The 26,889-nt window shown below is 42.8% G+C and overlaps 1 protein-coding gene across 3 annotated transcripts in view; it reads right to left on the minus strand.

Moving 5' to 3' along the window:
- CACHD1 (cache domain containing 1) overlaps positions 1-26,889 on the minus strand; it is a 92,724-nt gene that overhangs the window by 35,780 nt on the left and 30,055 nt on the right. For all 3 annotated transcript variants that reach the window (XM_071749919.1, XM_071749920.1, XM_071749922.1), the window contains exons 2-4: positions 26,100-26,162; positions 17,333-17,481; positions 5,542-5,648 (exon numbers count right to left, since the gene is read on the minus strand). In XM_071749919.1, coding sequence (XP_071606020.1) covers positions 5,542-5,648; positions 17,333-17,481; positions 26,100-26,162 — 319 coding nt within the window. The remainder of the gene's footprint in view (positions 1-5,541; positions 5,649-17,332; positions 17,482-26,099; positions 26,163-26,889) is intronic.

The following is a 26,889-nucleotide window of genomic DNA, read 5'->3' on the forward strand; positions in this document are numbered from 1 at the left end:
CTTTTTTATGGTTTTTTTCAGCCTAACCTCACTTACCCCAGACTTTCCACTTCCTCAGCTGCTTGCCCTGTACTTTCTTCTCACCTCCTCCTTCCAGGAAAAGTCAGGTTCTGGACAAGCTACACCATAGGAAGACTCCAAAAAAAACCCCAAGAAACCCCCCCCATGCTGTCAGATGAGTTATCTGTGTAGTTTATAGCTAAAGACTGAATTTGTTCAAAAATTCCACCCTTGGAAGCACAAGCAGGAGGAATGTGTTCAGGACATCTCCCTAGTATTCTCTTTCTGGGGACCTGCATGCTCAGTGAGGACCCATGGTTCCCATTTTAAGTGAAAAGCAATTTAATTTCTATTTTCTGGTCAGGTTCAAGTCATTTTTGTAAGGAAAAAAATTTCCCTGTTCTACCAGGGATGACAAAGTCCATGGCATTACTGAGCACCTGAAAAGCCACATTGCCACTAAATAAAGACCCAGCCTTGATATCAAGCTACTTGGAGGGAGCCAGGAGCCCAAGTCTTGCAGAAATCTTAGTGATATCCCTAAATTCCAGGCAGACTGGGGATAGAAACAGCCAACTGGGAGCTGCCCATGAGCTGGAATTGCCAAGTCACCCCCAAGCCTCAGTCCCCTTCACTTCCAGTGTGGCCCCATCCGACCCCATGTGCTGCTGCAGACAGGGAAAAGTTGGGAAGCATTAAGATGAGAGCATTTGGAATGATTGTTCTCTCTAATTAGAACTATTTCACAAGGCAAAAAGGACTCTCAGAAAGGAAGCCCTGTGTGAGAGTTTATGCAACTTCAAAGGGAATGGGATATGATAACACTTAGCACTTCTAGATACCACTTTACATCTTCAAAGCACAGCCAAATCATTAACTAATTCATCTTCAAAGGGCAGCACAAACAGTCAGTGGGAGAGAGAAAAAAAAAAAAAAAAAAAAAAAAAGGAACTACTGTACATAATTGCTCATTATAAAGGAGTTTCTTCCAGTCCCCTTCTTCAGCATTACATTTATGGAGCTGCAGACCACATGGTTCTCACCCAGCAAAAAAATAAAAGAAGTTTCATTTTACTGTGCACCACACTTGTCCTGGTTTGGGCCAGGAGAGAGCTGACTTTGTGTCTGACAACACTGCAGTTCCTCTCTGACAAGGACCTCCCTGAAAAATAAATAAGCAGGGAGAAGATAGCTCAGTGCTCCCCAGACACAGCAGCAGAAAGCAAAGGGCTTCACTTCACAGAAATCCTCTCCCTCCCAGACCCCCCCATCCGATCCAGGACTTTCTGAGGCAAATTGTGCTCTGCCTCACGTGGTCTCAGCAGCAATAAAAGGCTCTGCAGCTCAATCCCAATTAAAATTCTGCTGATGGTGTGAGCCAGAACAGAGCCCAGCTCATTTCTTGGGAGCTATTTTGCCTCTGAAGGGCAAAGAAGTGAAACACCTTTCATTTCAAGGAACAAGCCCAGCCTCTTTGATAAAGAGGATTTGGAGGATTTTGTTCATCTGCTCAATTACTTCCCAATTATTTTAACTGAGCCATCAGTTTAGCCACAGCCATTAATTATTGACCAACCTGGTACCATCTCTGCACGTGGCTGCAGAAGGGCACTCTGCTAAAGCTGCCTGATTCCAAAGAGACATTTGAAGGATGAGAAGGAAAAAAGTTTACTGGGTCCTGGTTTAGTTGAAAAGAAAAAAAAAAACCAAGGAATCTGATAGCATGGTGCACTAGCACTGAGTAAGATTTGTTGTCTAATAAATAAAGTTCTATTATACCAATGAGCACGAATTTCTACAGCTAACTAACTGAAGGCTGTGATTCCATCTGAAGAACAAAGTCTCCTTATCCAGTTTGTAGGAATGGCTAACAACATTCCAAATGGAAAACTCAAGCCAAGATATAACAATAAAGACACTAAAAAAAGACACCTGATACCAAGAAAAAAAGGGGGCAAAATGATTATGGAAGAGTTGAGCAAAGAGAGACATACATTTATTTCTTTCTTCTTTCCCCAAGATTAAAGCTTTTTTTTTTTTTGATGCTATAAAAAAAATCTAATGGGCTGCAAAAAAGCCAAACCAAACCAACTCTCTTCATTTTTGCAAGTTTCCTGAGCCACACTTATTCTTCATAACACATTATTCTGAGGTTGGGTTTGCACTGAGGGCTCTCCCAGACTCTGCTCCTGTGGCTTGCCCAGAGCCTGTGGTGCAAATTCCATTCCCTTCCAACACCTACAGCTTCACCACTCTGATCCCACTTTCCTTCTCTGCCCAGAGTGGGCCAAGATTAACATTTAAAGAACTGAGATGGAGGCCAAAGAGAGCAGAGTTTAAATTTATGTTTTGCTGAGAGCTTTTTATAGGCTGGATTACCCAAAGTGCACAACTCATGCGGGAAAAGAGATACTCATGGGAATTCTTTTTTTTTCTTTACATGAAGGATGAAATGATCAAGCCATTTGGGAAGACAGCTTTGTTGGTGAACAGGCTGGGCTGGTTTTGGGAACTGGGCAGAGAAGGATCTGGGCTGGAGGAGCAGAGGGCTTTCAAATCCTTCTCTGAGGCCGATGCACTCGGGGTTCACACCCCAGCACGCTGCCCCAGAGGAAAAGTTGATATAAGATGGTTTATGGGAAGCTGTGGGATCCCATTTTACCTTAAAGTCTAAATGGGGGGAGAGGGAAACCAATCAAAATACCCAGATGCAGGAAAAATAATTCAGGCTGAGGTTGAGTCTGAATCCAAAGTGCAACAGACAGGGCTCGTTAGCTCTTAGACACTTAGAATTAAGATACAAATATGAGGTTAGAAAACCTTTTTTTTTCTTGTTTGATCTTTGTCCTCTTTCAAAGGTGGTTTTAGTTTAGAGTGACAAATACACAGAGATTCATTCAGAAACAGCTCCCATGCAGAGTGCTCTGCCCTAAAGGTGTTCTCTACAGTAAGCAGTTTCACTCAACTAGCTCACTGTAGAGAGAAAAACCAAGTTTCAAGGGACAGATGACACCAAGAAGTACTTTTATGAACCATTTGATCAACACTTCACAGCTGCACAGCTGCTGGTGCACTGACAGCACTCTGTCTTTCTGACCAAAACTGCTTCTTCCTGGTCTGTTTATATCCCTGGACTGTCCCAAACCAACTCTTGTCTTAGAAAATTATTTCCTTTGGGCAGAACCAGCTTTTCTGGCACTCTCACAGCCCATGACTACAGAAGTGAGAGCTCCAGATACCACCAATACAAAACAAACCCCCAGCCTCCTGCCCCCAAGACTTCCCACATCCATTTATCCCACATTTATTCCAAACCCCAGACACTTTAGTGGTGAAACAGGGGGTGCTGCATCGGATGTGGGGGATGTCCAGCTCCACACCAGCATTATTCTGCTCAGCCCTTCCCTGAAGCCTCCTGCTCTGTGGCCAGGGTGGTGGTGATCTTATGGTTTGGATGTTCTCAACTGGGAGAAGGTGGGAACAGACATGGAAGTAACTTTCCAACACCTTGGCAGCAGGAGGGGAGCACTCAGGAATTCCTGGTAGCTTGCAGACAGGAAACTTCTTACTTCTCTAGGTGTGTACCAAATATCAACTCCTGTTTCTCACACAAACCTGTTTCCACCTCATTTTTCTGCATCAATCCAGTTTTCCCCTATCATTTCTCTCTTACAGGCCTTTGTTCACTAATAAAAACACTCCCTCCCCAAGGCTGGGTGTCTGGGAGCTGCTCACTGAAAAGCTGAAGGAGGATCAGCTGTCAATAAATCCTGAAGCATTTCCCTGCTCTTACAATCATCCCAATCCCCTCTTCTCCTCTGCTGCCCTTTCCTGCCAATGCCACTTTTTGAAGATATTCCTTTCATCAGGAAGCTTTCAAGCTGGAGGCAAGGGAAGAGGAGGCACTCAAGGCTGGCTGTCAAGCCAGGACAGCAAGAAGCTTGAGCATGCATTTATTCTTTCTGTGAGAATTCAAACCAGAAATTTAAAAAATGCTTAAGGGAAGCTACAGCTTATTTGTTTTCCACCACTCAGGAAGGAGGAATATTTCTGTAATATTTTTTTACATGCATCTTCTGCAGTAGAAAAAGTAAAGAATAGGTTTTTTGCTTAAATAAAAAGCACTGGTTCAGTGATTTCCATTTCTAACAGAACCTGAAAACTTGCCTTCAGGAATTATTTTGATCCCTCAATAATTGCATGTGACTCTAAACATGATTTCAATGAGTTGCTTGAGTTTTTAAATAAAGAGATAACTTATGAGTGAGACAGAGCCCAGTGAACCACAGTGAGTGAGCAAACACTGCCTGGCTCTGGGATGGGAAATTCTGGACAAATGATGATGATGATGAGACACATGTCAGGAAATGAGCTTGTCTGGCCAGCACCTGGACTCAAGATGTGTGGATGGGATGGAAAGGAACCTACAGGGACTGTTCCTTTGGCTTCTTTCACTTCTTCTTTCAAGCAGTTATCAGCCAGAAACAATGCAAAGCTGGAAGAAAGGAGACAGCAAGGGAGCCTAGCAGAGATTTGGGGTTTATTCCCAACATTTATTTATTTGTTGCAAGGTATGCAAATGCTCTGTGCATGCTGGGGATGGAATGGTGGCTCTGCCACTTCATCCATCAAGTTAAATAAATCAGGACTTTACTCCAAAAGACATCTGAGAATGAAAAGAAAAAATTCCCAAGTCTGCAGCACTGGTCAGAACAAAATAAATATCCACAATCCAAAAAACACCCCCCCAAAAAGCCTCAAAATTCCATTACACCAAATCCTGAACTGCAATCTGTAGCATTCTCTAATTCACATCACTAGGGAATCTTTAGAAAGTTGAAAAGGTGGATGGAACAGCTACACAAAATTAAGATTAAAAAATAACCAATCCTGAAATCCATCAAGTAGAGCAGGATGCTGAAAAAGAAAACTTGTGCTGTGTTGGAGGTCCAAAAGTGGAATTTTTTCAGGGATAAGTCAGATGTATTTTGGTCCTGAGCATACTTCTAAGAGCTCTTTGAAGTGTGTCAGGCAAATGCATGGCTTGTCAAGATGGAACTGCCCTGACAAAGAAAGGAAGTATTTTAGTGTTTCTTTTATATTTTGTGCTTTTTGCATATCACTGCAAACAGCCTCAGATTAGCTGAACTCAGCTGAGAAGATGAGAGGAAGTTCTTTGCATGGCCCCTTCTGCAGCTGACACCACTCGTGCCAAAGCAGAAAGCCAAGGGCAGCAAAGTGGCCTGGGGAAAAAAAATTAAGACAGACAGAAAAAGTGCATAAACCACAACAAAATTATCTCTGGGAGGCTGGAATAAAACCTTCATGACATTGTGATAAAGTACTTAGAAGGGCATTACAAGAGGTTCATCTTGCAATCATGAAATCCCAAACTAAGAGCAGCACCACAGTTTCAAGGGGAAAGACAACCTTGTTGCTATGGCAATCAGTGCTAATTCTCTCTGCCAAAGAAATGTTCAAGTCTAATGGGGACAAAACAAAAAAAATCAACCTCAACCAGAAGAAAAGTGGAGTATTTACCAGAATTTAAGTCCCGTCCAGGATTGAAGGCTCTGCTGTTGACAGTGGTGGACAATCTATCACAGCTGATAGTCCGAGAAACATTGGTGTTAAAATTCCCATCAAACCTGAAATGACAACACCAGGATCAACAATCTAACACTGTTACACCTCCCCAGCATTCCCAACAGCAGCACAGCTTTCTGAAGCCTCAGTGAAAAAGGACTGTTTTGGAAAGTCCAAGATTCTGGATGTTTTTAAGGGTCCAGGAAAAATTCGGAAACTCGAAAGTAGGGTGGGGGGTGAATGAGCTCATCATGGCTGGGTTCCATCTGCTCCCTGGAATGAGCTGGGTTCCAATCTGCTCCCTGCATTTTCCCTCCCACCATTTTCCTTGAAAGAGAAGATCATAGGAGAGAGGGCTCTTTCATCTGGCTTCAACCAGCAGAGCTTCCAGCTTGGGAGATGTGTGTAGAATCCAGGGCTGCCATCAGAAGGCCTCTCCTCCTGCTGCTGAACCCCGAATTCTTCCTGCTAGAAATGTTTTCACTTTGAAAAAAATTATCCTGAGTGTCTTGCATGAAGAGGATGTCCTCCTTATGGACCAACAGAGCAGTTGTAAATCTGTTTTCTGTACCAAAACTACAGGATTGACATTCCAAACAGAGGAAGGAACTCTGCAGTCTGAAGTTCTGTTCCATTTTGGTTAAATAATCCCAATGCATTCATAACTTGGATGCAAAAAGTATTTCAGAGCAAAGTTCCTATGATGATAAAACATAATTAAACCAATGCCTTAACAAAATTTAAATAAAAAGGATTTAAAATGTTTATAAACAACTGGAAACTCTTCTGAAGCTTTTGAGGACTTAAATGCAGTTTTGATTCATATCAACAGACCAATTTTATTTGTTAGCATTTTTGTGAACTTGAACATACTGATGGCATTAGACTTATGGTCTGATTACTCCAGTACTTCAAAATGTTATTTAATTCCTAGCAAAGCATTCCACTACTCCTGAGAAATTACAATGAACTGCAAGCTGGGTGAGCATGGAAAACCAGCTTCAGGAACCTTGCTGGCATAAAAGCAGGTAAGAAACAAGACTTGGGAGAGAAACTGGGCAGGACAGGGATTTTTTTTTTTTTTCCATACCCACCAGTATACATTCACATATAAACACACTCACCTGTAAATGCTATCACACAGGGGAGGCCTAAAACACTGCAAGCAAAAGTGCTACAGACCAGCAGCACCACTGTTCTGGTTGAAAATTTTAATTAGGAAACTAAAATCCAGTAGGTTGCAACTACTTCAGTGAATTTGGTGCCTGGTAGGAAAGGGAGAGACTGATTTTCTGGTTGTGTCCTTACAAAATGCTTGTGGGAAGGGCTGGGGGTGGCAGACACAAACAATGAAACAATGTGCTTCCAAATCACTGCCCTTAAAACAACAATTAGCAGAAACAGAACCCACAGACAGAGGGAACTGGTTACCATAAGGAAATTTCAAAGCTCTGACCACAGGAAGAAAGGGGTTTTTTTAAAGCCAAACCTCTCTTAATCTAATATATTATCTGTCAGCCCAATTCAAAATAATTTGATTCCCTGGGGAGGCAGCTGCAGCAGCCTCAGGTCAGGCAGATGCAGGATGTGCTGAGAGCCTCCACCTCCTGTGGGGTCACTGCATGGAGGATCTAGGGGAACCCTGAAGCAGAACTTTTTCTGACTTGGAAGAGATCAATGAAAACTCACTAAGGAAAGGAAAAATACTTCTGCAGGTAACCAGGTCCACTTCCAGAAATTTCAGCATTCCCAAACCAGCCCAATGCTCCCCAGAGGAGCACCTGGAGCTCATGGGAACAGCTCTGCTGTTGCCTGCACAGCCTCTGAGTTTCTCTTTTATTCCTGATTCATTCCAGTATAATTACACTTAAGTTTGGGCTGACTTTTATTTTTTTTTCCCCCTGAAAGCAGAGTTTAACTTCTGCTAGGAGTCAAGAGCAGAACAGAGCCTTCCCACAAGTTCAGGAATTGTCCCTTTGAGTGTAGAAGTCATTTCCCCAGAACTTACTATTAAACTCCTTAATGATTTTCTGCATTAGAAATAAGTCTTTTATGCAGCTGCATTAAAAACCTCAGACACTGATTTCTTTGGTCTTAACATCACATCAGATCTTAGGATTCTTGTAGTGTCACAAGCAGCCTCATTTTACACAGCCAGAAGCTCATCAGACCAGAGGCTGTATTTGTAGAGGCTTTAATCAAACTGAACTGTTGAATGGTATTGATTGCCAACTGCTTCATTTAATATCTTCACTGCCAGGTAGAAATATCAATAAAAACAATGTTTAAATACTACCTTAATATATATCCATGCATCTTGTACATCATCTACACACATCATTCTACAAATATCTGCATTATTCCTAAAGATGAACGTGTCTCCTGGTGTTACTGAGGAGTTTGTGGTCCCTCCTCAAACCTAGCCTTAAGGAAAAAGAAAACCAAAAAAATGAATCATATTTATTTCAGAATAATTAACTGCCCTCCATCCACTTGAAAAATGACATAAAATAAATGCAGCTTAAACACAGCTCTACCACTTTGGGTCAGTATTTTTAATATCCATACATAAGTACCAGAGGGGGAAAAGAATTAAGTTGCAAACCTTCTACCACTCAGCTGCAAATATACACAGGAGTGCAAGTTGTGCCTGAGGGAGTCCCAGAACAGTCTTTCCCTCACCTCTTCCCAAATATTTGAGATCCCTCAGGCTCTGACACAGTTGGGGACCATCTACAAACACAAACCTTTACCCACCTAGCACATAATTATGAACTTGCTCATCACTGAAGAAACATCTTTATATGTGGCAGCTGCTGAACACATCAGAACCACTCAGCAAGGAGCCATGAGAATAATACAGCAGGAACCAGAGCAGGCAGCAACTCCTTGCTCTACAAAAAGGCCCCTGGCTTCCCTGGTGGATGCAGATATTTGGATAAAATACCAAAAAGCACCAAACAAGCATCATCAACAGCACTCCACTGGCATTGGTGTTCTGCTTCAAGAGTCACACACACACACAAAAAAACCAAAAAGTCACACAAGGGCAAAGTTTTTGAAGATGTTCTGCATTATCCTCACTCTTCATGGCAAGGAAAAGAGAGAGGAGTGGACAGACAGACAAACAGACAGCCACAGTCACTTCTGTGCTACAAAATATATGGCTCAGGTTCATCTAGCTTTGCAGTGTAGCTTCTCTTGTGTTTCCTGTCTTTTCTGAAAAGTTTATTGCTCACTCAGCAGATCATGTTGATCTGAAGAAACCAGAAAGCATCTTGGAATAAGTGGTCATAGCAAAAGGAAGCTGTCACGTGGAAGCAGGCATCCAAAATAGATATTAAGACACCTTTTCTTTTCTCCTGTACAGTCTCAGCTAAAGTTACAACCACAATAGGAAAGCAGGGGGAAGAGCTAGCAGAAGCTGTTTGAAGTCTGCTGGCTGTAAAGCTGGAATGCTTTGTTCAGAGAAAGAAAAATTCAGAAAAATCTAAGCATTACTGCAGTATTTATTATCAAAGCATCCATCTGAAACATGGAGCTCCTGAAGAGAAATGGGGTTACTGAGGAACTGTCACCTTTCTTCATCTTCTTCACCAGAACCCCCCACCACCATGCTGTAAGATCCAGATGGGATGGAATGGCAGCCACTAAAACTCTGTCAGCACAGAGCTCTGCATGGGTTCATCCACTCTGCTGGGAGCTGCTTGTTGAAATTTTGGCAACTTGCTCCCTGGAAACTGCCCCAGGTCCTCTCCATCCAGGGAAAGACTTGAGGGCTCCCAGGAACACAGTTCTCAGATCAAGGCTGGGGCTTTTCCTCCCCTCATTAAAATGTAACCACTTCCAAAAATTACAGCTTCTTACCCAGCAAGCAAAAACACTGTAGATTTTTTGCTGGCCAAAGAATCTCAAGACTAAGATGGATTGATACAGGATGGGTTTCACAAAAAGCACATTTATCTTTGGGCAAAACCAGATGGAGAAAAGCTAGAGCCTGCAAATTAAACATCTCCATCCTAAAGAAATATTTCCGAGGAATACTGAAGAACAAAGTCCTAGGGAAAGATAATGACTTTTCAGGATGTTAGCAAATTGTCCCTCTGCTCCCATCAAAATCAATTAGTGAATGCACCAGGATACTTTGGGAGCACCTCCCATTATCCAACCCTCAGAACAGAGGCAGTAAATGCTGCAGTTTCATTCCAAATCACCTGGAATCTTCCTCTTGATTTTATCTGATGCCAGAAGCCACCACTCCAAGTGCACCCAAACCACTTGATCTGAATCCCCCAGAAATTGTCCATCTCCTGACCCAACGTGTTGAATCACTTCTCCCTGGGCACCAAGCTGAATTTTGGGTCTCTTGGTTGTGACAGACACCAACATGGGGTGTTTGCAGGCAGATGAACATCAGGTGCCTTCCAGGAAGGCAAATCTGAAGTCAACACCCTCACCACAGGGGCTCCTGCAGCCCCAACCCCATCACCACAGGCCAAAGGGAGATGTTTTCCAGCTACAAACACCTCACTACCATTGTTTTTGGGGCATGGCAATGCACATTAATGCACAAAAACCTCCCTCAGCCTTGCCCAGCAAGCAAGCATTTTGTTAGCCATAAGGAAAATCAGGGTTTACATGCTTAAATAATTTCCACCAGAGCTGGAGAAGGAAAGCAATAAATTTTTGCAGGCCAGGTCCTTCCTCTTGCTGGACCAGCCAAGGAGCAAAAAGAGAACACAGTTCATAGGAAAATGATATAAAGAAAACATGCAATACAAGAATTGGTTTAAAGCCCATAAATTAAAGAGCAGCCCTCAGACAGCCCTGTCACCCTGGAGCACAGAATGCTGCAGACTAAGCTATGTGGGATGACCACCTCCAACCTTTTTCCAGATGCAGTTGGCTTAAAAAATGATTTTTTTTTTTTTTTGTGCCTTGCACAGGAGTGTATTTTTCAATCTTGCCTGGTTCCATGACACAAGGGCCCTGAGGAGAGACCAGCTCCCATCACAACTGCAGCTCCTCAGAAAACCCAAGCCCACTAACATTGCAGTATTTGCCTTAATTAAACTGATGAATTTTCCATGTGCTTCTTTGGGATGCCTTTGTGTTGTTTCAGTTAAGAAGGTGCTATTCAACTCTTTGGCAATCTTCACCACTGAAGGAAGATTTAAAACCAAAGCCTCAAGGCTGCCATGTGGCACTGTGAGCACTTCTACTCCTGGCTGTAACCACTGCTTTTCCCTTTCCTACCATGGGTTTATTTACACCTCCCACCTTTTCAAACCATATAAAACCTTCCCATCTCTTGCTTTAGAAGTTAAACCCCCAAACCTTGAATATTTTAGGGTCTGCAGAGAAGCACTGATCACTCCCCCTTTCTCTGGATGAAGGAGATGAAGGAGTTTTACCACTCTCTTGGTAAAAGGTGGACAGGAACAGCAAGAGCTGAGGTTTGACCCAGACCATTTCAGGGTCCTTCCAAACCCTTAGCAGAGAAACACCCCAAAACTCAGCTGTTTTAGGTTTCATCCTTACTCGACCACAAGACATTGGCTGAAATTTCAGTCCCAAACCCCCCCCCCTTTCACCCCCAGCCCCTTTTCCTCTCTTCCAGCCCTTCCTTCTGGATTCACTTTCATGCACAACCGATCGACACCGCCTCCCGGGGGAGCAAACAGAGCCCTGGCTCCCACTTTGATCTCCTCCCCACGGAGGAACCCACTCCCTGCTTGCTTTGCAAGATGTTTCACTTGATTGACGTTTGCTCTGATGTGCGAAACCACTTTGAACTTCAGACATGAAATTCCCATCAGGCTCTGCTCATTTTTATTCTCCTTCTGCGGGATTTACAAGCGGGAGATCAGCGAGTGGAGAAGATAAAATAAATGTGCAGAAGCTTTTGAATCTTGCATCAAACCAGGGCTCAAGTGAGCTCCAGTTGGATCCGGGGCGGCCTGAATTTACAGCATAAATCAACCCTTTGTACAGTTTCAGTTTAGGGGAAAACGAGGGAGCTGAGGATTAAAATGACATTTGAGCAGCTACCGAGGGGGTTGTGTTGGTTTAAGAGTCATTTCTCTCCCTGCTTTGCCACTCACACAAACTGAAGTGTGATTTTACCATGCAAAGTCCACTGAAAAGTCAGTGGGTCCTTTGAAATTCCCAGCTAGGGGTGTTTTCTTGATTGTAAGGCAAGGTTTCCACTTGGGCTTTACACACTTAAATAAATGCCTAAATACACGGTCCCACAACAATGTTTTTATTAATAAGTTCAATTAAAAATTAAAAAAAAAAAAGACTACTGATGATTCCATAAACCAGTTCCTTCTGGCAAGGCATCCAAGTTGTTCCAATCAGCTCAACTCCTGCTTGAAAGAAGTCAAAAGTCCCCTTGCTCTCAGATATAAAAAAAGTGTATTATTGGCAGAAAGACTGCAAGCCAGTAACATAAACTCTTCCAAAACCTATTTTTTAATGAGAAACTCAGCCACATTTATGAAGACAAAGCACCAATCCAAGAGAGCAATTTCCTAAACCCTGGCTATAGTTTATGGGCAAAGCAAGGTCAAGCCAAGACTAGCACTCTGCAAGCTCCTTATAATTTCTAGAGACCCAGATGCATTACAGGAGTCTGCCACTCTGCAAGAATAGCAAATATTTCTTAAATTTCATGTGCTGTGGCCCACCCACTTCTCCTTTGGAAGTGCAGCTCTCCAGATATGGTGGGAAGTGAATGGGATTCCTGTTATCTCCCACTTAACCTCTCCCAGAGAGGGAAGATAAACACAGAAAGAGCTGTGATAAAACTGAACTGCATTAGCAAATATTTAACCATCTGGGTTTAAAAAAAAAAAAAAAAAAAAAAAAAAAAAAGGAAAAACAACAGACCACTTCTGAAGGCAGTATCAGAGTCAGTATCAGAGGGAGTAAATGATTTTCAAAAATAGGTTTGTAAACTGGCTTATTCAAACAGCTCTATGAATGTTTGCAACACAAAGCTGCCAAGTAGTGTGTTCTGCCAACAAATATTTCTCCATTCAGTCCCCTTTCACAGATTTTGATATATGCATTCCCTAAGCTCTTATCAGCATCATTAAATAAAGAATAAAAAGACATTTCCAGTCACCTCAAAGCACTGATGTCAGCAGCACAAGCAAGGAGTGGCAGATTGTCCCCAAAGAGATGGTTTTTGGAGCCCTACAACAACTTCCCATAAAAACCAGCAGTGAAATTCACTTCTGTCCTCCAGGGGAGGAGCAAAGAAGAAGTGTGGATGTTTCCACCAGGACACCTGGGTATTCTTGTCCCATCTGTGGGTGCAGGGTTATGGGGGGCTCAGGGGCCACCCCTGGCAGCAGTAACTTTGACTTCCCTGGCAGAACTGGAAAGCTGAAAAGCTCTCACAAGAGCACCAATCACTGCTTCTCCTGAAATTTTGCCTACCAGGTAGGTGATGAATACTCAAACATCATCAGACTTCCTCTTTCTTTTTGTGTGGAAAGACTTCAACTTTGTTTCATCTGCAAAGATACCACATAAAACACCTGTCTGATCTCCATGTTGCCATCCAGTCCAACACCATCTTCATGAAAAAAAGCTCTTTGTCATTCCCAGGTCTGAGCCACAGACTTGCAGAGATACAACCTCATGCAAATCTCATGCTTCCAAACCTGTTTCCCAAAACTTAGTCCCTATTTAGACTCTTCCCAACCAACACATATCCTTTAAGTTCCCCCTGAAGGTGCAGGGATGCTGCAGGTGCTTCAGATAACTTCTAATAAATAAATATTGTTGATTCTTTGCCTGTCACTGCTATAGCCCCACCTGCACCCCACAACCATGAGGCCATTTCAGTTCCATGACTTCCTAACAACCTAGAGAGGGCTTTCTCAGGAGCAAAGCACCTCAGGCATGACAAACAGACTGTACAGAAAGGTATTTATCCTCTTAAGAAGGAAGATACTTTAATTAAAGCATTGTCTTGTAAATAACCACCCACTTTAATCTGATTGAGAATGTCTGGAGACAGCATGACATCTCCTCCTCATGACTTCTTTGGCAGCCTGTGGTAGTGAGGAAACACAAAGCCTCCTTTTTCCAGCAAGGATTTCTTGAGGGATTAGAAGATGGATGTCACTTGACATCCAGCCTCCTTATCTGCCATCAGTTTACCCATCTGCTCTGCTAAAAGCCTGGAGCACTTGAGCCACATGAAGTCTGTCTGGTTGGAGCAATGCCTCTTCTCCACTGCTCCAGGCACTTCCTCCCTGTGACAGCCCTGGGAAAAGGAGAAAATCTCCAGGCTCTGACTCCAGGGACACAAAAAGGGGCAGAAACTTTGTACCATCCACCTCTAAAAGCTTCTCTTAAAGCTCTGCTCTCTGCTTGCCCAGCTGCTGCCTCCCCCTCCATTGCCATCTTGATTTTGCCATTCTCCAGCCTCCATAAATTAGAGTTGAAAAAGGAAACAGCTGAATCTGAAGCAAGGAACAGCAAGAACTAAAGGAAAGCTGCAAGCCCCCACTCTGCTGCTCAAATTCAGCAGTCCAGCACGTATACATTTGTGTATATACAGTAATTTATGATTAATTTCCATGTGTACCAGCCCACACTTAAACACTTTGGTAAGCAGGGTGAGCATAAGCATCTGATTAAATGTCTGAATTAAAGCCCATGGAAAAAATCCCTTGCCAAAGCTGCTCAATAACCACCTCGTGCTGCCTCATCAACTTCATCTTGCAGATTCCAATTTCTTTTTTTCACCACCTCCCAACACAAAGCAGTTCCACTGCTCAAACCTTGGTAGGGAGAACAAATCCGTGACTGCTTGTGCTTCAAATGAGTTTGGCTGCTCTCTGTGGGGCACCACACAGCCACTGAAAGCACAGTCAGGCTCTTTATTTTAATTAAAAAGTAGTCACTATAGACTGGGATCACTCAGACAGAAACTTACTCACTGGGGCTTCTCACTGTAGAAGTGCCACATGAGGGCAACTAAATAAACAAAATAAATGTTGTTTTCCTGGTCCTATCTCCCTACTCAGCTAAAAGAGCAGTTTCAATGTAAAGGTTCATTTTATATCTCAGTTTGCCTCTTGGTTGTCCTATTTTCTGTCATTTCTTTCTAATCACCAGGTGTGGTATTCTCACAGTTTATCTGTCTTCTAAGCCAATGCTCAGATTTTCAGGATAAATGCAAGCAAACACAAGGCCACACACTGATAATTTGGTTGCTGCTAACAATAAATAGGACCTAAAGACACCAAGGCATTAAAAAAACCCTCAAAATAAATCCTGTCCCACCAAAGCAGTTCAGAAACTCCACTCTACATGGAGAGTGCAAACATCTTCCCCACATCATTCTTCAAAAACCAACCCAAAGTTGCTGCATCCCTAAAGCAACATCACTAAAGTGGAGAGTGGTGCAAAAGACCCAAGTGAGCACACCAAGTGTCCCCAGAGTTACAAATGGCACTGAGCATTTAGAGGCTCAACACCATGTGAGAAACAACCTGAGATCTTCAGAGGATCACAGATGGGTTGGAAGGGACCTTAAAGATGATCAAGATCCAACCCCCTGCATGGGCAGGGACACCTCCCACCAGCCCAGGGTGCTCCAAGCCCCATCCAACCTGAGCTGAGACAGGGATGGGGCAGCCACAGCTTCTGGGGGCAGCCTGGTGGTGAAGCCCTCGTGGTCTCCCAGCCCTGCAGGAGAAGGCTTCAAATCTACCTTAAAAATCTAGAGAATCACAGAATGTCAGGGGTTGGAAGGGACCTCTGCAGATCATCAAGTCCAAGCCCCTGCCAGAGCAGGACCAGCTGATGCTGCTGACAGTGTTCTTGCAGCAGATGTTTACTCAAGAGGCCACATGAAGGAACAACTCCCTGCCCTGAGAAAAAGAACAGAGTTAAGCAGTTGTAAGACAAAAGTTTCACAACCCTCCTGATAAAAAAAAAAAAAAAAAAAAAGCCAAAACAACATAGCCCCAAGGCCATGTGGCATTCCAAAGGTACAAGTCTAAAGCAAAGCACCTCCTGGAAACCCCAAGCAGCACAGACACATCTGTGACTGCTTCCATGGCACCTCTCCCACAGCAGCAGCTCATCAGTGCTCTAAAGCAAAGTATTCTCATTATTGTTGCTCTGACTCCAGCACCAACACAGCTTTTAAACATCAAGGAGAAGTCCTTGCCAGGAGAAGCCAATCTAACTTTACTCTTCACAGCTGGACCAAGTGACTCCAAACCAGTTTGAGTCAATCAGCAGCACAACCTCCAGGTGGGAGGTATTTTTCCAGCACAGACACAACTAATTCCTGAATCCAGGTTCAAACACTCAGATATGTGTTCTTCTCATTAAGGTAAGTATCTTCTAGTACTTTCTGTGAAAAAAATCCCAGTTTACCCATCTCTTTGGACAAAAACCATGAGCTGCTGGTGATTTCCAACAGACCTGGAAACTGAGCAATTTTGGAGGATAAAGTAAAAAGAAATTAATGAAAGTTTCCAGTCTAAGAGATTATTTTTTTTTTAATGAAAACCCATTTATAATTTTCAGTCTTTCTTCTCTTCACCCCTTGCTTGGAAGGTGTTACTGCTGGCTGGTCATTCTTCCATGGAAAGATCAGGAAGTTTTTCATCTTTAACTAATTCTTGAGCTTTTTACTTACACTGCCAACAGCCTGGCCACTGAGCCCCAGATGTGTCAGCATTTTATGGGGGCACCTTGTCCAGTAGGAACTGCACTCAGACCACCAAATTAATGCACACCCCAACAGCAAAGCACCCCTTTCTTGAAGGCAATGAATATATTAAATCCTCACATAAACCAAGGTGAATGCCATGCTTCAGAGAAGGTGACAGCACACTGTCATTAAGAGCTGTCTTCTAGGTTGAAGAAAGTGCTCCTAATATTTATTTACACAAATTTCCTTCCTCTCTCCAAAATGTTTTAAAATCAGACTGAGATCTAAATAATGAAAATATACTCTGGAATCAAGGTTTGCATAAAATCAAAGTTACTCTTGTTCTTAGCCATTGTATAAGGAAGTAAATGTTTGAGATGTTGAGCATTTCAAAGAAACTATTACACTTTTTTTTTTGAAAAATCAGACTTATCACACCTTCCTACAATTAGGAAACCCAAAGAAGTTTATGCAGACACACAGCATAATACAACATGGCTAAAGACAACCAACTGGCTGGGCTTAGACTATTCAAAACTCCTGTCTTTAAAAACAAAACAAATTGAAAAGGAACCAATTCAATTTCTGAGCAATGAACTCAATGCTGGGAGCCCTCTGTGCCTCAAACAGCACCGTGTCAACTTGATTAAACTGTAAAGCAATATTTTATAGCACATGATGTGCTGACCAACTCGTGATTTTGGTTACTGCTCTTCAAATGAAAAAAAAAAAAAAATCCCTAAGTCCCATGATCAGCTTCAGAAGAGTTGTTCAGGCTAAACAAGGTCTTGATGCAAAAAATCACTGGATATGGATGGACTGATTTTTTATAGATTATTCCATGTAGTTAAGGGTTGAACCAACTTCTTTTTTTTATTAAACTTGCACATAGTAGAAATGTAAAGAAATGAGGACAAGGTAAGGAGCACCTCTGGAGTGGTGTTTCCCTCCTTCTTTCAGTTACCAGACGAGCAGCAGAAAATGAACGCAGGCTGCTTTGTGAAGAAAACAGCTTTTCTTTCTTCATTTATGAGAGCAAAATTTATCACTTACTCCATCATAGATGGTGGAATTGTACAGCAGTCCTGGATGGCAGTCAAGGGGGAGGTGAGGTGAGCAGTGTAAGATGCTTCCACTACTTGCTTGTTACGGTTCACGACGTCCAAGTAACGGTTAAATTTCTCACGGATTTTTTTTGCCAACTGGAAAACCAAACAAGAAACCAAGCAAGAAGGATTAAAATGAAGGCAGTTTCTCTGTATGACCACATTCCTCATTATCCAAGTGCAAGGGGAAAGTAAAAACTCCATGTTTAGGATAACACTGGCCTGTTTTGCACATTGTACCTCTATCTTGGTTGTTTAAGTGCTGTGAAGTCACTGATAACATTGGCCATGGGAAGCAGTCTATACAGTCAGATAAAAAACATTCACCACTCAGCAATGGGTAACTGAACATCAACTTTTGCTCCTGGTCTTTCATTCTAAATGAAAAAATTCATTAAATGGATCAGGCACAGGTAAAATTCAGTATCCTTTTCATCCCAATGTATCTACAACCCTTCATCATCTGCCAGGCAGATCCTAAGTGAGAGGGAATCACCTCTAAGCAGCAAAGTGCAGTGTCATACACTCAAAACCATTACATTCTGCATTTCTCCACTTTTTTTCAGAGCTGAGGTTGCCTTCTTCATTTACAGCACTCATCTCTCCTGCTGCCTGCACACTCCAAACTCCTTGGGATGACTGAACAGAACCAGTGCCTGGGAGTGCTGAGACACAGTCGGCTGCTCTGGATTCCCTGGACTGACAAATATTTTTCCTGACTTATTTACAAGCCATTCCATCCTGCTTTACTTCATTAGAGGAATAACAAGGCCAACACTGATCACAGGCAATGCCTTTGCCTCCACTGTTCCCAGTAAATGCTGCAGCCCAACAAGAGGTCTCCTAGGAGCACAGGTTTTAACAGGACCTTCCTCAAAGGGCTGGCAGAATGATACCTAATTAGTTTTGCAGAATGATTTATTGCCAAGGCACCAGAGGACTACTAATGGTCTCCTCCATGTTAGGCTTCCAACACTATTAAATTGCTCCCAGTTGTTAGATAATAAGCTGCTGCCTGGTTCCTTTTCTCTTTGCCAGTAAACTTTCTTTTTGTCCAGCTGTAGGACTCCAATTTGTGCCTGGGAGCAGCGTGTTCTTCTGGATGGTCCCAAATAAGCACAAGCCAAATTTCCTAAGCCAAATCATTTCAATCCCACAGTCACAAAGTTCCTCTCTCAGCCTGGGTAAATGAAATACCCAGCCACTTGAACCTATCCAATTCTTTCCTGGTTTCCCTGCCTCAAATCACAAAAAGGGGAAAGAGCTGAAGTTTGCTGAAGAAAGGAGCACACGACCATCATTAGCAGGAACAAAACACAGAGCATCAGAGCAAAGGAATCTCCTTTGCAATCACTGCTTGATAAATGAATGCTTCACAAGATGAGGTTTCAGTGCTGATGAGTTTTCACCTTCCAGGTTGAACAATAAAAGCACCCCACAGCCTTTGAATTTTACCCTGCTGTGAGGAGCCTGAAGATCTGACAAAGCAGAAGAGCCCAGACCTCAGATGCTGATAACAAAGCAAATGTGTAGTACCCAAACTGCAGCTCCCATCTAAAAAAAAAACCTCTGAACAGCTCAGAATCATTACATTCCTTTTATTAAATGGGATCCAACACTGCTGGCAGGGCAGAGAGTCAAGTGCATGTCAACAACAAGGGACATGAAGCCCCCCAGAGCTATGTGGATATCTACTCCCTGCCCATGTTGGAAGAACTGAGTTTGTCTCATCTGAAGAACCTTCAAAATAGTGCCAAGAGAACACCTGCAACAGGAAAACCACTTTCAAAACAACTCCAAAAAGTCACCTATGGTGAGATGATCCTAAGCAATTTCCCATAGAAAACTGATTACAACAAATCAACCAAGCTGAGAACCTCAGGGTAACAAACCCACCAGATGAAAAACTACAAAAAACAAACAGTTCCAAATCATCAAATAGAAAATTCTAATCCAGATACAGCCTGGCAAAACTAACTTCTTTTTTTTTTTTTCTTTTTCATAGTTGGGCTTCACTGGAGCACAAAAATCCGAGGCAGTGACCAGGAATTCCAGCTCCCAGTGATTAAAACAACAGCAAAAACCAAAACATGCTCCCTAACTCTTCATCTCTGCTTGCCTGACCACCCATGCCTGCACCCTCACATCATTAGCTCAGAAAACATTATTCAGTTTGCAAAGTGATGTTCCCACTGCAAGCCTGTCAGAATAAAAGCTGTGGCCTTCTCAGATCAACTTCTGATTTTTTCCTAAATAAAAACCTAACATCTTTACCCAAAAGCTGATTATTTTATACCCACTGTATACCCACACCATGCTAGTGAGAAACCTGGAAGGTACAGAAGGAAAGAGGTAACAAAAAAATGAAAGGAGAGGTAACAGATACTGACAGAGCACTGAGCTATGAAACCACCCTAAAATTATTGTTTAAAACAGTTTAAAGCAAATGGAAAACTCTGTCCCAAATCAAGCAGACAAAAGGGGCAGGCAGCTGATACCCCACACTCAGCTCTGCCCTTGGGTAGGTACCAAGCATGACAGAGCTCTTGCTCCCTCAGAAATGCTCCAATTCACCCATTTTAATGGAGACTAAAAGAAATCTGGATACCTTGAGATTGACATAAAATACCATTATTCCTGGGTCAAGTCTCAAAATGCTCTTCAACTCATTTTAAAAAACACCCTTTAGGAGGGAATGGGGTGAATTCCTTGGCATTTATCTTTTTTTTTTTTTTTTCCCCAGATTTCTAGATTTTTCTCTTTTTAAAGAGCTGAGCAGTAAGAAATGAGCACTCACTCCAAACAATGCAGTCATTAGCTCTATTTTTTTTTAAATTTTATTTCTTTTTAATGTGTTTCTTTTGACAGCTGGCTTGCAGCCAAAGCATTTCAGCTTGCAGACAGGTTGGATGGTAACACCTGTTTCTATTAGCCCAGCACCCATGGGTAATGCACTTCAATTGTCACCAGCTCCAGTGACAACCTTTCATCACAACACCACTGAGTTCCCCTCATTTTCCCTGAGACATTTCCTTCATCTGCATCCTTCCCTCGAGCTTTTTTTAATTTTTTTTTTTTTTTTTGGAAAGCTTCCTTGCACAGCTCTGAAGTTTCTTCCCTTTTCAGAGGGAAAGCAGAACTCTGAGGTGAGGTTTTATTTCTGGCTGTATCTGGAAAGCTGAGGTACTTTTCATGTTTTCAAGCCTGGCTATAAAATATGTAGCAAGGAGGTTGAGAGGCAGGGATCCTGTAATGGGGACTGAACACTGCTGGGCTCCTCAAAAAAGTAATGCTCATGTTTTCAAAAGTCTGGTTAGGATTTTTAGTTTGAAACCCCCTCTGTAATCCAGAACCATGGAATTAAAGTACCTCTCCCCAGCACCATACCAGGCACTCCTCTTGCTCTATCACAGCTCCCCTGTGCAGCCAGATTCCTGTTTTAGATGATTTTTAACATTTTATTCCTAACCTGCTTAGGTCTTGAAGAAACCACTGTTTGTCTACAAAGCCAGAGGAGCAGGGAGGACAGCAGGGCCATGGCTTGAGAAAGCTCAACAGAATCACCCCCAGCTTCTTGCCACACTTTAACAGATTGGAACCATTCCTATTGCTCTGGAGGACATGGAAAAGAGACTCACTCAATCAGGAAACTGCTTTCCAACACGTATTTCTTCCGAGAGACCAGCATCATTTGAGGTTTTCCACTGGCCAGGAACTCTGGCAAAGCTGCCCAAGGCTTAAGCCAATGAAGATGCTGAACTCAGTGCCCAGCAAGAACTCCAGTGAGGGCCACAACTCCAAAAAGTCATTCTGGACAAAAATTTAATGCCATAACCCTCACCTTTTGCCACGAGGCTCACAATAAACTGACATAAAATTTAACTTTGTGCAAGCATCACTTTTTGTAGCCAGGCAGATGTCATGGTTCAACAGCAAAATGTAGATTTTGCAGCATGTTGATGTATTATCTCTGAAAAAAAATCAAAAGCTCTTTGCCCAGCCCAAAAACCAAGGTGATTTTCAGCTGACGTGTGGATATTTACCCTCTCAACTAACTTCATTACTTTATTTGCTCCTGCTTCTTTCCCCAGGATCCATGGACAGACAGAAACAAAAGGAATTATTAGGAATTTTCTCTCTGCTGCTGTGCTCCACCTTCTCTGCCCCAGCTGAAAGCATCAAGATTTCCCTGCATGGAGCTGGGAAATACCCTCCTGGCTCAAACCTGCATCCTGATCCTCTCTCCTCCTTGCAGCCCAGATTCATTTTCTTCTCTGCTAGAGAAACAGATGTCTTGCAGGACCCTGAACACATGCTGGCTTCCTCCAAAAGGCCTAATCTAGTTTTTCCCCTAATAAAAGCAACCATTTGCCACTTTATAGCACTAGTTCACACCACTAAAGTTTCATATCACACACGGGTTCTCTGATATTGAAATAACTCACAGGAAAGGCACCCGAGTTATTTTTGGCAATCTCCAGCCTATTTTTAATAAGCTATTCAAAGCAAAAAAAAAAAAAAAAAAAAAAAAAGGGGTTTTCTCTGTTAGCTACAATAGTAATTCTGTGGCTGCAGACCTTGGAAAGTGTCACAAGGTGAAGCCCTCCTTGTGTGGCATGCAGAAAGCCAAGGGTATTAAATAGTGAAGGGCTGAAGGCCAACAGCTGTAGTTTGTCACTTTCTCAACAAACAGAAAGTCATTATTTACACAGTTTGGGATAAGAAAAACACCCCCCCCACAACAAGCCAGTGGCCTGCCAGGGAAAAAAAAATAAAAAAAAAATAAAAAAAAATCCCAGCTGCCATCAAACCCTAATGAATTGCCCTTGGCTATCAGTTGCTAAGAAAATGCTAATGAGTGACAAAGGGAGGAATGAGTGACAGGGATTTATTTGCTTTATATTTGTGCTTGCTCTTCCTCATGAAACTCAGGGAGCTTGCTTGTGATTCACTGGGGCTAAGAGACCTGGTTATTAATGAAACAGAAGTGCTCAATGATTCTCCCATCCACTTCACTGCTGAGCTTTTAACCACAGTAATTATGCTTCACCCAGGCCTCAGGTTTTTTGTTTTTTTTTTTTCCTCTGACAGCTTCAAATTCATCACTTTACCTACAGTATTTTGTTCTTTCTATCAGCTTAGGGTGAACACATCCATCTGGGGCTGGGAAACAAGCAGAGCAGCTTTTCCTAAGTGGAGAACCAATAGTCAAGACTTCAAAGAAGTTTTAATCCAGCTTTTTGGTTTCCAAAAAAAACTTCTGGCTTTCAAAAGCCATCTGATACGTATAATCCAGCCCACATGGCCCTTCTGTGGTGAGCAGACCACCCAGAAATACTCCAGGAAAAAAAAAAAAAAAAAAAAAACCAAACCCAACACGTTTCCCTAGTGTGATGTCAAAGCCAGAGAAGCCTTGTTTTAAGATGCAGGGATGGTTTTGGACTTCAACTTTTAAACTTGGGTGAGAATTACCCCTCCGTGGTCCCTCTGCACTCAAACACCCACCTGGGTGTGCTCAGAGGGAAGGCAAAGCCACAGAAATGTGGCCCCTGGCTGCATCCCTGAGCATCACCTTTTCTGCACACCCAGCCAGCCACCACCACCAACTGAACCATTTCTTCAATGGGATTGTAATTTGGACATTTTTTTTGATTTAATTTGAATTTCCAGTATTTCGTTGAGTCCTCAACAAACAGAAAAAAAAATTATGCCCACATTAGTAAGAGGGACACACAACACAAGTGTGGAGATTCATAAGAATGACACAAAATAAATCCTCAAAAATGATCAGCCATACACATCTGGACCTCCAGGGGAAAACCAGGTTACTTATCTGAAGAGCACAGGGTGTCATTGCTCTCTGTTCCATATAACCCCTTCTTAATTAAGTGTTCTTCAATTAGAGGTTATGACCAAAAAAGAAAAAAAAATTGGGAGCTTTCTTGGAAGATTTAAAAAAAAAAAATTGAAGGCTTCTAATACAAGATCAATGGCACACCTGCTGCCCCCATGTCATGACATTCATACCTATCACTGCTTAGTAAAAATACAAGAAAAAAAAATGAAAAAAAGGACATAAAGCAGAAGTCAAAGCAAGCCAGCAGAGAGGAAAGATAATTATTAAAAGCATGGAAAGTTCTGCACAATTTACTTGAGAAGCAAAGGGGAAAGGTGGTGTAACAAAGGCAGGCAGAGGGATCAAAACCAGAAGAGGGAATGTCCTCCTGGCTCATTTACCCCTCCCCACAGTTTTTCACTCTGGGTTTACAGGTGATGATCTCAACTGTGATGACTGAAAACCCTGTAAAATCATCAAGCTTCAGCAAAACACTTGCACTGAGTGACTTCTCACTAACCAGAGCTAGGAAAAACCTCCTGTGAAGCACAACACCGTGGCTGAGACACTCTTATCCTCCAGCTCCTGCAATCATTAACACCAGAATTAGGGTAATTTTCTAGGATTAATGCCTTGCTCTGGTTTCCATGCATCTCTATCTCACCAAACAACATCTAACACTGACACAAGCAGTTCCAAAGCTGAGCTTTTTGTGTGTGTGAACACAAACCTTGTCACTTTTATGATAACACGCTCAAGAAATTCACCTTAAAATGTGTATGATGTCAACTGAGAGTCCTATTTATACCCTAGATCATTAATCACATGCTCCTACATTTATCCAGGTTTTCTGTTAACATTTTTACCCACTTCAGTTTACTGCCAGCATGGGGCAAGGCTCCTAAACCAAAGACTTGGGTTTGGTTTAACAGCACCCCAGCATGAGTGGAAATTTTCCTAAACTAATCCACTTTCTAGAAACTAATTTAGCTCCTCCATTGGCCATGATCCCATCCAAAGCCACCATATTTCTTCTGAAATAGGAAGGGAGCTGAGCCCTGCTCTCCAATCCAAACTCTCCAAAAGTTTAAATACAGTGTGCAGGGCTTCACAATCCCATTTGAGCCAACTCTGCTTTGATGGTTTCCTTGGGGAAAAAATAAACTAAATAAATCTGGAAATGTTAGTATTTACAGAAAGACAACTTAAAGAGTGTTAAATGGTTTATCTTACATGACCAGCTTTAATGCACAGCAGCACACAAAGCACTGATATGCTCCTGGGAACAGCAGAGGGTACCTGCAAGGCTGAAGAAAAATTCTCTTTTCCCTGGGGAGAGCCCTGCTCTGAGGCACTTTTGTTTTTATTGACCATAAAAACTGGCTTGCTAGGGGTCCAGGAAGGTCAGGTTACTCACTGAAGGTTAAACTGAGAGGAAAAGCCAGTTCTTTGTTTAGATGCCCAGGTGCCTACCAAAATTCATCACATTTACCACTAAGGTGCAGTTTTAGGCAGAGGGAATCGGTGCCTTAATTACTTCAAAATTAAAAATAAGACCTATTTGACCTGTTTTTTTAAAGAGCTGATCAAAAATTCATTCTCCAAATCGTGTGCACATATTGAAATGCAACCAGCCCACGTGTTGAGCTATTTTATCTCCCTGTTCATTGCAAAGTTCCATGTTCCAATGTGTTCCCATAAAACAAAACAAAACAACCCAGACAATATTGCCAAAAACCTGAGCCACAACAGGCATGCAGGAGGCTGTAACATCACACCCAGCAACTGATACCATTTCCACATTGATAAACAGGGGGGTTGCTTTTAATTAAAACTATTTCAAAAGAGACACTTCCCAACATGAAAAGCAGGCAATTAATGGGGGGGATGACATGAAGACCCCAGCTCTGCCTTGGCTCTTTGGGTTCTAAGGGAAGGACCCCCACAAAGCACATGCAAAGCTTCCCCAATGCAAAACTCTTGAATCACACGATGTCCCAGGATAGGTTGGGGGCTGAGCTGCTGGAGAGCAGTGGAGGTGAAAGAGACCTGGGGGTCCTGGTAGACAAGAAGATGACCATGAGCCAGCAATGTGCCCTTGTGGCCAAGAAGGCCAATGGCATCCTGGGGTGCATTAGAAAGGGGGTGGTTAGTAGGTCAAGAGAGGTTCTCCTCCCCCTCTATTCTGCATTGGTGAGGCCACACCTGGAGTATTGTGTCCAGTTCTGGGCCCCTCAGTTCAAGAAGGACAGGGAAGTGCTTGAAAGAGTCCAGCGCAGAGCTACTGAGATGATGAAGGGAGTGGAACATCTCCCTTATGAGGAAAGGCTGAGGGAGCTGGGTCTCTTTAGTTTGGAGAAAAGGAGACTGAGGGGTGACCTCATCAATGTTTTCAAATATGTAAGGGGTGAGTGTCAGGGAGATGGAGTTAGGCTTTTCTCAGTGGTGACCAGTGATAGGACAAGGGGTAATGGGTGTAAATTGGAGCATAGGAGGTTCAAGTTGAATATCAGAAAAAATTTTTTTACTGTAAGGGTGACAGAGCCCTGGAACAGGCTGCCCAGGGGGGTTGTGGAGTCTCCTTCACTGGAGACATTCAAAACCCACCTGGACACGTTCCTAGGGGATGTACTCTAGGGGGCCCTGCTCTGGCAGGGGGGGTTGGACTAGATGATCTTTCCAGGTCCCTTCCAACCCCTAGGATTCTAGGATTCTATGATTCTATGATTCTATGAATCAGCCCCCTGTACATAGCAAACAGAAATGGGGATGGGTTGTGTGATGTGCCACAATAAATCCAGGCAAAAATCTCATTCCTAAGCTGCCTCTGACTGCTGCCAAAGGGCAGGAGGAGGTGGGAAGGGGATCTGGGACTCACCTGCTGAACTTCGCTTTCTCCATTCGAGGTTTTCTCCGTGTACACAAAGGAGTTGAAAATCCTCTGCAAGAAAAAGCAGAAAGGGTGTGTAAGAGACCTTGTGACACACAGGTGACATTAAAGCAGCTCTAGGAAGCACACAGGTGGGGACATCTGTGTCAAGCAAGGAGCTGGGGAGTTTCCTGCCAGGCACATCCAAGGGGAAGCCCATATCCCTGCTGTGGGATCTCTGTGGGTTTGGGTTTTAGGGCAAACAAGTGGGTGGTTTTTTTTTTTCAAAATATCTGTTAATTTACCAAACTGACTTAAGATGGTAAAACATCCATTTCACATTTGAAATCTGCTGCCCACACAAACTCTGACTGCTCTTATTGCTAAGCATTTAATCCAATGCAAATGCTTTAAAAAGCATTTGTTGCTTCCAACTAACAAGAAGCTGGGAGCTGAATTTAGGTCTATTTCCTGCCTGGAAAAGACAAAAATGAGACCCACTTTGAAACACAATCAGATTGAGCTCACTAATGGCAAAAAAAAAAAAAAAAAAAAGATATGCCAAAAAATAAAGCAGAGGGAGAGCTGTGTCCTCCCCTGGGGAAGCTTCCCCTCTCCAGGAGGGGACATGAGCAAGCCAAGGTGATTTTTCTCCACCAGCCTCAAGGGGAGCTGGGATTTTACTCCTGGAGTGGATTTCACATCTCTCAGTGTCAAGTCAAACACATGTCAAGACACCAGCAAGAACATCTGAAGGCACAGGCACATCTGGTGAGGGACAGGGACCCTCCCATGACAC

The sequence above is a fragment of the Heliangelus exortis genome, chromosome 8 (genome assembly GCF_036169615.1).
Source record: "Heliangelus exortis chromosome 8, bHelExo1.hap1, whole genome shotgun sequence".
Taxonomy (NCBI): Eukaryota; Metazoa; Chordata; class Aves; order Apodiformes; family Trochilidae; genus Heliangelus; species Heliangelus exortis.